The sequence below is a fragment of the Sycon ciliatum genome, chromosome 4 (assembly GCF_964019385.1).
Source record: "Sycon ciliatum chromosome 4, ocSycCili1.1, whole genome shotgun sequence".
NCBI classification, from domain to species: Eukaryota; Metazoa; Porifera; class Calcarea; order Leucosolenida; family Sycettidae; genus Sycon; species Sycon ciliatum.
In genome coordinates, this window is record NC_088646.1 from 144,109 (window position 1) to 157,256 (window position 13,148).

Consider the following 13,148-nt stretch of genomic DNA (forward strand, 5'->3'; position numbering starts at 1 on the left):
GGTACATGTACCAGTACACTAGCAACTCATGCGCATGCTTTGCTGCAGTCCTAGATCTTTCCCACAAGGCAGCGCAGTTACGGGAGAGAGGCTGTCACCTTGTTGGCAATTCGCCGACACTCGTGCTGGAGGTGATTGAGCTTCCTGTTGGGGTAAGTGAAGATCATGTGCACTGAGTTGACCTCGATTCCGAGGAATTCTATATGCGCCAATCATTTGCGAGACAAAACGACCCGCAAAATACCGGTATCATGAGCAAAACCGCAAAACCTCACTCATAAGAGCATGGGCCTTTAGCTTTATGTGCGTCATGACGTCACTACGGTACCAAAGGCAAATCAAGTTCTTTTTGTCCCACGTGTAAAGATATGCTCAGAAAATTTGCATGTATGCGCTCACCTGAACATGGTGGCTAAACTACTGCTGCGCGCGCAAAACAGGCCATCATAGCGATGGTATCATTTCTTGCGGCAATTACCGATGTAGTGAAAGCAGTGTTATTTTCAGCCCGGCCACCCCTCACTGACTTTGTTGTTCCTCAGCTCAGTTAGCATGCCACGGTGTGGTGTTTTTACTTGAGGCGAAGTTGAGGCAGCATCAACGCTATCTGTTGTCACTGATGCCAGCATCGTCACTGGCATTCAAGCCATTGTCTTTTACACGGTGTGCGCATGCACATTAGAAGTGCTGGTGCACTGTACGAAACGGAGGGCTTTTTCTACCCCGGATATCCAGGGTGTCCGGGGGAATCCGAGAGAGGGCTCTAATCGATCTATTATGGTGTGAGCAGCGAACTGTCAACCGATGATGGCATCAAGGTGGAGAGTGAAACCACCAAGGAATGGCATCAAGGTGGAGAGTGAAACCACCAAGGAATGGCATCAAGGTCACCATCTGGTGGAGAGTGAAAGGGCCACCGAGGCCGGAATGGCATCAAGGTGGAGAGTGAAAGGGCCACCAAGGAAGTTAGCTTATCCATATCTCTGCGGAGTGGTCAACAATCACTCAACAACACACATGTGCATACACACACCGTTTGACCTTTGACGCCCCATCTCCAGTGGAGATGATAGGCTACTGAGTTGAGTAGTACTTAAGGTGACGCTTCAAATCGCCACTTCTCCTAAACGTTCTGCCGCATGCACAGTGGAAGTCCTTCGGTGCTGGAAGAGGAAGATGATGTTGATGGACCCGCCTGCGCCATTCCGGGCGATCCTGTGCGAGATGGTACCACTCGGACTCCGGAATATCCAGTGAGCGCAGATCACCGACAATCGTGTCTCGCCGACGCTTCTTTGGTCTGGTTGCCTCGAGCTCCCCTCACAACACTTGTTACACACACACACATACACACACCCCACGAACGCGTGCGCGCACGCACGCAGCCACTGCACACTGTCTGGTCATAAAGAACTGAGCAAGGCAGACTGTGACAGACACTGAGGACAATGGCAGTGTAGTAGTGTATTACCACGCACCACCAGACTGCATAAACCAGTGTGTTAGACACTGGGGACTGCTACTATACCACCTGAACACCATATGCACCAGAGTATAAAACCTTTCATGACAGGAGTTTCATGATAACCGAGACGTTGCAATGTGAAGGAGAATGAAGGGCTACAAAAAAGTGCTAATACCAATGTAACGTTACATGATTGTGTAGTAAGGTAATAAAAATCCTACACACTGCACTGGTCTGTAAGACGAGGGTCTGGGTGGTATGCTGGGTAGTATGCTGGGTGGTATGCTAACGTAAACAAACACTAGGTAAACAAAACTGATCTAGCTGACTGGAGAATGGATATAGAACATTACAAAATGTGTACTAGTTTTAGAGTAGCGAGATTACAAAAAAACTGGGAATGGTGTCAAGCTCAGGCGAAAATTATGAAATCTGTTTCCAAGTGTGTGTGTGTGTGTGTGTGTGTGTGTGTGTGTGTGTGTGTGTGTGTGTGTGTGTGTGTGTGTGTGTGTGTGTGTGTGTGCGTGTGTGTATATATGTGCATGTGCATGCGCCAGTGAGTGGACTAGACCCTACATACAACTCTCTGGTGTGCACCGGGGGAGGAGGGCAAGTGGTGGAGGCTTGACCATACACAGGACACAACAGGACTAAACAGCACTGTGTGTAAGGGGGAAGTGCAGCACTGGGTAGAGAGATAGATAGATAGATAGAGAGAGAGAGAGAGAGAGAGAGAGAGAGAGAGAGAGAGAGAGAGAGAGAGAGAGAGAGAGAGAGAGAGAGAGAGAGAGAATAAGCAGCAGCAACAACACCTGAAGCACCAGCAGATGCAGCTCAGGTAGTTGCCAGCTAACTGCTATCATTAGTAGATGCAGGTCAGGTAGTTGCCAGCTAACTGCGATCATTAGTAGATGTAACGTTAGCTCAGGTAGTTGCCAGCTAACTGCTATCATTAGCAGATGTAGCTCAGGTAGTTGCCAGCTAACTGCTATCATTAGTAGATGCAGGTCAGGTAGTTGCCAGCTAACTGCTATCATTAGTAGATGCAGGTCAGGTAGTTGCCAGCTAACTGCTATCATTAGTAGATGTAACGTTAGCTCAGGTAGTTGCCAGCTAACTGCTATCATTAGCAGATGTAGCTCAGGTAGTTGCCAGCTAACTGCTATCATTAGCAGATGAATAGTGATAGGGCGATGCCGGTGGATGTGTCTGCAGACTAGTAACGGATTCCAGTGATTCAACCTTGACCACACCCTGCTCACTAGCAACTGTGTTGCAAGTCACGCCAACAGTGCTTTCAGCAGTGCCAGTAGCCGTAGAAGCAGCAGCTGCAGTAGCCGTAGCAGTAGCAGTAGCAGTACCAAGAGCGGACAAACCAATATCAGGTTCACTACTGGTAGCAACAATCTTGACTGGGGAGAGAAGATATGAATCTGCTGTCTGATCCGAGCTGATTGAATCCTCACGACCGGACTTAGTCTCTGAACTACTACCGGCGGCAGCTTCACAAACACACACACAAGAAGAGAAGAGAAGAAGAATGAAAACGCAATACACATTATGCAAGAACAGGCTAAGCGACATGTGCACGTGTGTGTGTGTGTGTGTGTGCGTGTGTATGTACAGTCAACTTCGCTTATAACGACACTCGGCGGGGCATCAAAAAGGTGTCCTTATTTGCGAAGTGTCGTTATACCCGAAGTCTCATTATATGCATTACAGTGGTATGGGACTTAGCTCTGGGCATGGAAATTCTGTCGTTATTCGCGAATTGTCGTTATATCCGCAGTCGTTATTAGCGAAGTTAACTGTATGCGAACATACCATGGAAGTATACTGGATTCGCCACTGCCTCCCCCGCCCCCTCCACAAACTCCTCTACCTCTCTTCCTCTGGCTCTCTTTAATACACACTCACACTATCAAACTGACCTGACTGATTTGTTGAATGAAGGCAGATATTGGACCCTTTAAGGTCACACATAATTATTCGCCCCTGAATGTTTTTTTTTGTATCTCAGTTTCTTGCAGCACGAGTCCATGGGTTCCTTGATATGCATACGATGACACGCCAGATTCACAAAATGCAACGGTGGATAGGCGGACCACACTACAGGACCAAGACTAGAGTGATTGGTACTGATATACTAATGTTTTGATATACTAACGTTTCGACGGTTGTCCTGTTCTTCAGAATAATGATACAGGTAACTCATTAGCATCTTCTGAAGAAGACAAAACCGTCGAAACATTCATATACTTCAGTATCCGTACATCCCTATTGGCTCGATCATCTGCTGAGGTGAATTATCTCTCCATTGTCACTCTAGTCTTCTTAGTAATCTTATGGGGGGGGGGAAGAGAGAGAGAGAGAGAGAGAGAGAGAGAGAGAGAGAGAGAGAGAGAGAGAGAGAGAGAGAGAGAGAGAGAGAGAGAGAGAGAGAGAGAGAGAGAGAGAGAGCGAGAGCGAGAGCGAGAGAGAGCGAGAGAGAGCGAGAGCGAGAGAGAGAGAGAGAGAGAGAGAGAGAGAGAGAGAGAGAGAGAAGATAAAGGGGTAACATATAGCTATCAAGAACACAAGCAACTGCATTGTACAAGTAGCATACCATGGGACAAAGCAGGTTTGCTTGGTGCCTGTGGAACTGGAGGAGGATCAACGTTACACCTCTCACAGGCTTCCTGGACAGCTCGGACGTAAGTAGACGTGCGCTTCTTGGGCAGAAACTTGGCCTTGAAGCCAGCAACAAATGGTGCAACTAACGTTGTTGGCAGTAGAGATGTCTGTGTTGATCCTTTACGGCCAAGGAATAGAAGGCTGAGATCTTGCATGGCTGCAGACGCTGTGTTTGACGAGCGTATTGACTCTACAACTGCAGGCCACCATGGTGCATCGACCATTTTCGCCCAGACCACATCACCTATCCTGAAAGCACTCTTGTGGAAACTTAACACAGGTGACAATGGCATCTCCAGGTCAGAGGCTGGAGAGGAGGTAGATGCCATAGGTGTACGTTGTTTAGGAGAATGACTGGCAACAAGACTAGCGGCAGCACTGCGGCTAAGTGGACTGTTCTTACACACAAGTCGAGCAGACTGTTGCTGCTGTTGTTCATCGTCATCATCGCTTTGGCAAGTAGTAGGAGTAGTGCAGCGGCTGTTAGCATCTGCGGTAGTCGGACTGGACTGATCAGATCTTCGCTTCACATCTCTCTCAGCATCTCTTAGCCTGCTCATGCCATTAGCACCGGCAAGGTCAATGGAGAGCAAATGTGACTTCTTACTTGCACTTGCAGTAGCATGTTCATGTTCACTCGTACTCGTTTTTACGCCGATATTCGTTATAGTTGAAGGTGATATGGTCACTGTAGCAAAATCCTCATCTTCATCATTTACTTCCATTGCTGTTCCTGTTCTGCTTGAGGAGGAGAGAGACCCTCGTGTTGGTGGTCGACGCATACCGCCACGGCCACGTAGACGTACACCGCCACGTACAGCCGGTGCAGTGTTAGCTTGTCTTGCAGGGACACTGAAGAGAGCAGTACTGCTTTCCTCATCACTCACCGGCGGTCTGCTTCCAGCTTTAGATGTTGCAGCTGCTAGACTGGCACCTCGTGACACGTGCTGACGACTTAGACGTGCAGCCGCTGCAGCTCCTCTACCACGACCACCTCGCAACCGAACTCTACCGCCGCCCCTGGATGAAGTGGTTTTGGTGGGAGTTGAACCGGCAGCACTATCACTACTATCACTGCTGAGCAAACGCAGTGTTGCACTATTGGAAGCCGCTCCTTTGCGCTGCTGTCCACGGCCAGATAAAGGAGGTCTACCGCGTCCAGCTCCTCTCAGTCGAACACAGCCAGTTTTAGCAGCTGCTTTCACGTTAGAGCTGGACGCGGCCGCCTCTCTTTCTAGCAGCGAGTCACCGGGCTGCTGATGTCGTTGCACAGCAAGTAGAGACACTCGACCACGCCGCGCCATACCACGCAGACGTGGCCGCTTGCTGGAAACAGCATGGTGTTGCGGTCGAGAACCAGCTGTTTCTTCAGATGTAGAGCCAAAGTCATCGCCATCTGTTTCTTCACCACAAGAAGATAACACTACGGTGTGACGAGATGACGGTGATTTCTGTGTGCTTGATGCGTCCACTGTCGCCGACTGACTAGTTGCACCATCATTTGCAAAGAGACGCTTTCTTGCAGGACTTTGCTTACTGGATGGAGAAGACGTTGATTTGCGCTTGACACCGGGCTCCGCAAGACTTGTCTTCCTGTCACCAAGTGTAGCAACGGGGTGAGCAGAGGAGAGGCGATCTTCATGCACTGTGGATGTTTGTTGAGTACTCTGTGCAACAGAGCTTGTTGCAGTATGGCGCGGTACAGAGGAAGAACTAGAGAGGGACTGACGGTCTACACCATTTACAAGTGCACTGTCATTTCCAGCAGCTTGTCCAGACCTGCACAATACACACAGGAAATCAAAGCAACACCAGCAGCAAGAGCCCATCACATGATTAGATACCAGTATACAAATTAAAGAGAGGAATCATTCGCAATACACAATCCTAAATTTAGCTTGGTGCATAGATGTGAAGCCCAAAGACACAAGATATACAACCCATTCTTTCACGGGCACTGTCTAACAAACAAAAGATAAAACAGATAAAATGGAGTGACGATCTCTTCTTCGTAGCCTCGGGCATAAGACATTACTGGCACTCTGGTATGATTGAGGTGAATGCTTTAGTTTCACGCGTGCTTGTATGGCAATAAAGCATATTGGGAAACTAGGTTGATGACTTTCTTTCCAAATGCTGTCGTAAACAGAATAGACATTGAGGCGAGCATGAGAGTTCTCAACTAGCCACACTGTGCTGGTGAGAGAGATGGAAGCAGTACTACATTTTCCCGATTTTGCCCATTCTCCGTATCAATCAGCACACCTACAGACAGCTCATGATTCAACACCTACCGGCAGTGCGGCAGCGGCAAAATAAAAATATACGTCTACTCGTCAGGAATGTATATAATGAAGCAACACATCATGTCCACCGGCAGCTCTGCATGTAGCTCATAGTCCACGTGGTGTCTCAGTTTCCTCTTACTCCGCCACCATTCTCTCAGTTTCCTCTTACTCCGCCACCATTCTCTGCCACCATTCTCACACCGATGCCATCATGGCAGTAAGCGTTGCACAATCGTGGAAACTATGACTTCGCGAGCATGCCACATCAAAAGATGCAAGCATATACGACGAAGAACATGAAGGAATGGCAATCCTCATCCTCACGTAAATCGCCGACATGATACACGTGGGTCATAGAAAAGTTGCAGAAGATGCAAGAAATCAGTTGCAAGGTGCAGTGCGGTGCAGGAAGTAATCCTATAGTCTCTTCCATGACTAACAGAACAAGCAATCCTTTTCTCCCCTCCATGACTAACAGAACAAGCAATCCTTTTCTCTCCTCCATGGCTAACAGAACAAGCAATCCTTTTCTCCCCTCCATGGCTAACAGAACAAGCAATCCTTTTCTCCCCTCCATGGCTAACAGAACAAGCAATCCTACAATCCCTTCCATGACTAACAGTACAAATACATAGGACTGTGCCTGTTCTAATCCTATAATCTTCCATGGCTAACAGTCTACCAGTCCAACTTGGCATAGCGCTGTGGCTGTTCTAATTCTGCAACATTGCGCCTGTCACATGCACTTGCCAGTTGTGCTTTGTACACACATCATAGTCATCATAGTCAGGCATACTAGTACAATCATGTCCTTGCTCTCCTTGCTCATACAATCATGTCCTTGCTCTCCTTGCTCATGCTTTGTACTGTGACCAGACAGGGGAGTGGACACTAGCCATCCGAGCAGAGCAGCCTGAGCATGACGGCATGGGACAAAGCAACTCTGCATATGAGATTGGAAACGAAGGGTCGCCAATTACGTCATTTCGACGGGCCGTGGAAGCCAACAATTTAAAAGGACAGGTTTCCCATCCACTGGTTATACCAGAAACGTCCACTTATGTTAGGCTTAATTTCACAGGTAGAAAATCAACTAAGGTTGGTTAAGTTTTTCAATTCCACGTTCCGTGCTTCGCTCTGTTTTATAGTTTTTCCTTGCTATTTTGTATTTTACCCCTCTTGCCAGTCAGGTTCTGAGTAATTGTGTCGCTTCCGTTGGCAGTGAAGGTTATAGGTAATACTTGTTTCATGCATGTTGATGCCAGCGTGAATAAGCAAAATAACCTATAGAAGCCGCGCTCCATGACGTAAATCTTGCATCGCGTGGACATGTGATCATGGTAATACCAGTTTTATTAGTATCTCGACATTTTTTTCAAAGGCGTTAACGAAAAAATACGCATTCCCAAACCGATCTGTGGAGTTACGCACGCTATTTTTATTATAATTATTGAATATACAGATGAGTCAAATTCAAAGGCAACGGTGCCTACATCAAGGGTTCTGCACTCTTTGTACCGGAGTAGTAGCAGCAGCTTTGTTTCCACAAACTTTTATTTTTCAGTTTACCCGCAATTCATTTTAATACATGTATTTCCACCTACCAGATGAACGGGGTAAAGGCAATAACGAACGCAACACACTGACAAGTTATGGATGTGAACTTGGATGGGGATAATCTTTTTTTATTATGAGTGGTATTGAGTTCATGCACATGTGTACCTTTTCTCTGTGTCAAATAGGATTCCTTGAAGTTTTCTTCCAGCAACGGTCACAGACACTACCAGCAGATCATCCAGGGTTTCCTCCACGAAAGCCTCCAAGCGCATGCCCCTCGAAGGGAGGCCATTCGGCCCCATTTGCTCAAGAAGAATTACAAGCTTGACTACAGAGACCACCTCAACTGATTAGCGTAGGCGTACAGAGGACAAATTCGTACGGAACTTTCAGTTAGAAAAAAAGTACGACAGCAACATTTCTTGGCTCACGCGGCCAGCACTGTGGCAGCAGATTCGTTCCGTCTCACTCTCAGGGCAGCAGCAGAAAGGAGCGGCACCATAGGCATAGCCATGCCCGGATGCTACCGCATGCCAAGCCTGAACTGAAGACTTGTGAAGTGAAGTCAAGACTCTTGTCGAGTAGATACGACGGTGTACACTCCTGGCACATGCCTTTTTCAAGTTTTTGTTGTCCACTTGTGGGGAGTCTGGGGACTGCATGACGACGGCTTGCTGCATGCTGCTGCAGTGCAGCGCTGTGAGTATGACACGTGTGAGCTGTGTCTAGTCTTTCCTGTTTTCTTACGTCTTTTCACATTAATTTTTTTGTTTTGCGTTTTTGATAGTATTACGTCATCACGGTAGCAGGGAGTCAAAAACTGTACTGTTGATCAGGGAGTCGTAAAATACCGGGAGGCGACACGAGATGCACAACCGCGTCGGATGATTGCCTCAGCTCGGGCACGAGTGCTGAGACCTCACGCGCTGCATGGCGAGGGACTTCCCATGAGGTCAAAGCGGCGCAGGTCATGCAAAAGGACGCGTTCGCTGTTTGGTCCAAAAAATTTGAAAACTCAATAAAATTATCCTGCACACAACGAATCCAGTGTCAGCAGTTCGTTTTGTTTTTCTAAGTAATAATACTTTGTGCCTTGGCCTTCGAAGTAAAGGATGATGGAGCTTGACAGAGATGACTGCCAAAGTGATGAGTCCACCGTGGAAGATGTAGATGACGCCACGTATTCACTTGGTGACCTGAGTTGTGGGGATGTTCAGCTGTGGGCTACAGGTGAGATTCTTTCGTTTGCATGTTTTTGTCTCTTCCTTGTGGACACGAATGTATAATCTGTAGCATACCTAAGTGCCCGAACTGACCCGATAAATTAGGTGGTCGACACCATCCTTTTCATCCTAGTCTGCCCACGATGCATTGTCTGTTCACTGTGACAGGATATTTATTGAAGTCCTGAAAATTTACTTGTGTACCTAGTATGTATCATCACCGTAGATGATGTAAACCTCCATCCTCAAACCATACTTTGTCTATGTGCAGATCGATGTAAGAGTGGTAGTGCCATCATGGTGTACAGGCCTATGGAAGGTGCAGTGATCCATGGAATTTGCAAACTGCTGACAATGAGACAGGCGAGTGTTACTGAGGCGACGGAGTCATTCCTGCATGTTATTATGACACGGTTACACAAGGCATCAGGTACTGCAAATCTGCTACGCCAGGAAGTGTGCCAGCTGAAGGCATGCAAGGGTGCTGATATTTCGCAAGCATGGCAACAAATGCTGTCCGTCATCGCAACAGCTATTCCCGAAGTGAAAATCAATTGTGAAGGTCAGTGCGTTTTGCATGCATGTTGGAAAAAAATTGGCTTCTGACTAGGTATGCAGACTAGGTATGCAAACGCTGGCTTTTGAATACTAGTACAGTCTCTGCAACCACCAGTCCTTATATGTTGTCTTTTTCTTTTCTCTTCTTCAGATTTGGAAGTTACATCTGCAGTGCTAGCGAATCTGATAAGCTACCTGCATGCCACGGCTGCCGCTGCTATCAGGAAAGCGTCAATAGCACCATCCAAAGCTGCTGAAGCCATCCCCGAACCGGTGATTGACAATTTGTCTCACCTTGCTGAAAAGTACCATGGTGGTTGGTGCTTGGTGGCCGTGCGGCGTGAGCTGGAAGGAGCAAGGTGTCGCAACGACAACTTGCTGCAGCTTATACCTTTATTTGGCAAGGATGCCGTGACAAGCCTTCAGCCTTGTTTGGAGAATTCAGGTGGCCCGGCGTGGCTCGGAAGCTCTGTATAAGACACCATACGTCACAGATAAAAACAACTGAACCAGTGATATGTGAATTTTGCGCTTGTGTGTGTGTGTGTGTGTGTGTGTGTGTGTGTGTGTGTGTGTGTGTGTGTGTGTGTGTGTGTGTGCTTCTGTGATAAGTGGTATAAGCAGTCCACAGGGTATTCACCTTGAGTGCATTCGCCGATAGTGTGACTTTCGTCGCACAGAACCTTCTTCAGTTGGTCAGGTGACTCGGCGTGGCTCGGAAGCTCTGTATAAGACAAAATACCACACAGATAAAAACAACTGAACCAGTGATATGTGAATTTTGCGCTTGTGTGTGCACGAGCATGCATGTGTGTGTGTGTGTGTGTGTGTGTGTGTGTGTGTGTGTGTATGTGTATGTGTGCTTGTGTGTATGCTACTGTGATAAGCGGTACAAGCAGTATACAGGATATTGACGGGTATTCACCTTGAGTGCATTCGCCGATAGTGTGACTTTCGTCGCAGAGAACTTTGCTCAGTCGGTGAGGCGACTCGGCCTTACATTTCCTGAAGGCAATGTGTTCAGAACAGTTATGAACAGCTATGAACAGTTAAGAAATGACAAATATTGTTTGCAGTTCATGGGCCATATAGATGTGAAACACTTTGAATGCAGAAGAATGAGGATAGTGGCATCAAATACTGCATGGATTCTGTTTGATATGCTACTTTTTTTTCCCTTCCATGGAAAGGTGAGTACATCGTCGAACTTCATCTCGAAACTTCACACAAACCTAGAATGGAACTTGGACAACATGAAGGGGCCATGGGCATGGTGTGTTTAGTGGAGAACTATTCCGAAAACAGGGTGTCATTCGCATTGACTCCATTCAAATTTGAGTACATTTCGTGAATAACTTACCTTGACATTCCGTCGTCTCCAAAGCAGTGAACTTCCAAAAAAAAATTAAAAGCCACGGCTCAACCTAAGGTAATGCGTGGTACGTATTAGAAACAACCAGCTTTCGCTCTGGAGATCCAGAATAGCCTCGAAGCATATAGCAAAAACAATTGAGAAAAAGAAGATGACGACGACGTTTCAATCACGCTTCAAATTTCGCGGGTCGAGTGCGGCAATCCTCGGATCGTGAAATGTGTGGCGTGTCGCCTCCCGGTATTTTACGACTCCCTGCTGTTGATGTACATGTACATGGCCGCGGGGTTGCTTACCTCTCTTTCTTTCTTTTCTTTTCCTTCTTCTCTCTCTCTGTTTACTACGACCCCGTGTGCTGTACTACCAAGAGTCCATAAACAGTTTATGCACTCTTGGTACTACTTTTTCTTTTTTTCTCTTTTACGTTTACAGTACTTTATACCAGGCGTGGGCCATCCCCTGTACATAGGTGCCACCATTTTTCTTTGTTTCAAAGGGAGTCAAAAACTCACGGTATTTTTACGACTCCATCAGTCCATGATGCCCCTTTTCCCCAGGGCCTTTTCCATTCCCTCAAAAAAGATCATTACAAAGTTATAGTTATACCAAGCCCTGACTGCAAGAGTGTACCTATTATATAACCCAATACAGTGTACTAGTACAAAACTAGTATTAGATAAAGAGTGTACTTGTATACGTACTGAGAGGTTATACGTATATGTTATCGCATGGTTGCAAGGGCCTTATGGCATATTATTGCCCCGAGAGGTTAGCCCGAGGGCCGTAGGCCCAAGGGCTAACCTCGAGGGGCAATAATATGCCATAAGGCCCGCAGCAACCATGCGATAACAAATTTATCACATGGCCCACAGAGCAGACCATTGGGCTGCTGTTGAAATTAGCCCAAATGCCAACACATTATGACCACAATGTATATTGATGTGCTATCATTATCAAAACAGGAAAAATGAAGATATTTCTCCTACACCCTAACAAAAAGTCTGCTACAGGCCATCAGAGAGTATACAGTACTGAAAGACGGAGACAGAAAAAAAGTGCCGGCACCGCATCGTCATAGCAATAGACATGGCAACGACAATAAAATACAGCAGAATCATAATTTCAGTTGAAAAATTAAGAGTGCTACCACAAAGAGTTTCTTCATGTTTACATGTGTATCAGGAAGTTGTCAAATACAGTACTGCAACAAGTGCAAGTATTTGACGACTCCCTGGTGTGTAATTTTGAGGACAATTTTTCTTCTTTTTTTCAGCTCCAGATAGCTGAATTTTTCATTGCAAAACATTCCTGAATTGTTGTGTTTGTTGTTCAAGCAAAGGTGAAGGCAGAGGACAGATGAGCCTGGTAAGAGTTTTGCGTGGCACATGAAGACCACACACAGGCAGTGACTTTGCGAGGATTTGAAAACGCACGACGCTGAGTTGAATTTGTGTTATTTCAAATAATTGTTTGTGATCACAGTACCACTTCGAGCAGAACTGAATCTTATCCACATGCTTACCGACGGTCAGGCTGCCAACATGACTGAACAAATGATCCCTGCAAGCACCACACGGCAGACGTCCGAGGCCATGTCCATTGCTGGGATGTCCATCTCCAAAAAGAATTCCATCTTCGTCTCAATGCTACACTGCGACTCGTGGTAGAGTCGTATACAGTCTACAGAGTCGTCGTAGTCACGCGATCACTGAAATAAACTATTTTTTTGCGGGCAAATAAACTATTATTTTGCGGGCAATATCGCATATTATTGCCCGCGGCGCGAAAGGTGCTGATTCGCTGGAGTACGGGCAACAATCACGTGCCATGTGATAATCTTGCTTATACCCAGTAGGAAAAGGTCGTACAATCATGCATTGTACCAAGAGTATGGTTATGTACCGTAGGCTCTTGATTGTACCAAGAGCCCCACAAGGCTTAAGGCCAGGGCTTATTAATTTTGATTGCACACAGTGTACCGGATGCATGTATTGGCCAATCCACTTGCAAGT

General features: G+C 46.7%; 2 protein-coding genes and 1 long non-coding RNA gene across 3 annotated transcripts; 1 reads left to right on the forward strand and 2 right to left on the reverse strand.

Moving 5' to 3' along the window:
* Positions 1 to 1,543: 1,543 nt before the first annotated feature.
* On the reverse strand, positions 1,544 to 8,611 carry LOC135813743 (serine/arginine repetitive matrix protein 2-like). Its single transcript, XM_065326750.1, has 3 exons — positions 8,149 to 8,611; positions 4,071 to 5,917; positions 1,544 to 2,967 (listed from the first exon to the last, which is right to left on the reverse strand). The coding sequence occupies exons 1-3, from the start codon at positions 8,283 to 8,285 to the stop codon at positions 2,621 to 2,623; spliced, it is 2,331 nt and encodes a 776-aa protein (XP_065182822.1). The 5' UTR covers positions 8,286 to 8,611; the 3' UTR covers positions 1,544 to 2,620.
* A 208-nt stretch (positions 8,612 to 8,819) lies between these two features.
* Positions 8,820 to 10,282, forward strand: LOC135813744 (uncharacterized). The gene is made up of 3 exons (XM_065326751.1): positions 8,820 to 9,213; positions 9,478 to 9,768; positions 9,916 to 10,282. The coding sequence occupies exons 1-3, from the start codon at positions 9,096 to 9,098 to the stop codon at positions 10,239 to 10,241; spliced, it is 735 nt and encodes a 244-aa protein (XP_065182823.1). The 5' UTR covers positions 8,820 to 9,095; the 3' UTR covers positions 10,242 to 10,282.
* A 122-nt stretch (positions 10,283 to 10,404) lies between these two features.
* Positions 10,405 to 11,369, reverse strand: LOC135813745 (uncharacterized). Its single transcript, XR_010553122.1, has 3 exons — positions 11,125 to 11,369; positions 10,690 to 10,769; positions 10,405 to 10,488 (listed from the first exon to the last, which is right to left on the reverse strand). It is a non-coding gene; the product is annotated as an uncharacterized LOC135813745 (long non-coding RNA).
* Between the last annotated feature and the right edge of the window lie 1,779 nt (positions 11,370 to 13,148).

Coding starts and splice junctions, on each gene's coding strand:
- LOC135813743 (XM_065326750.1), bottom strand. CDS start 8,285: ATGGGGCCGAATGGCCTCCCTTCGAGGGGCATGCGCTTGGAGGCTTTC. Junction 5,918..8,148: donor CTATTTGACACAGAGAAAAG/GTACACATGTGC, acceptor TGTATTGTGCAG/GTCTGGACAAGCTGCTGGAA. Junction 2,968..4,070: donor CAAACCTGCTTTGTCCCATG/GTATGCTACTTG, acceptor GTGTTTGTGAAG/CTGCCGCCGGTAGTAGTTCA.
- LOC135813744 (XM_065326751.1), top strand. CDS start 9,096: ATGATGGAGCTTGACAGAGATGACTGCCAAAGTGATGAGTCCACCGTG. Junction 9,214..9,477: donor TGTTCAGCTGTGGGCTACAG/GTGAGATTCTTT, acceptor GTCTATGTGCAG/ATCGATGTAAGAGTGGTAGT. Junction 9,769..9,915: donor AGTGAAAATCAATTGTGAAG/GTCAGTGCGTTT, acceptor TCTCTTCTTCAG/ATTTGGAAGTTACATCTGCA.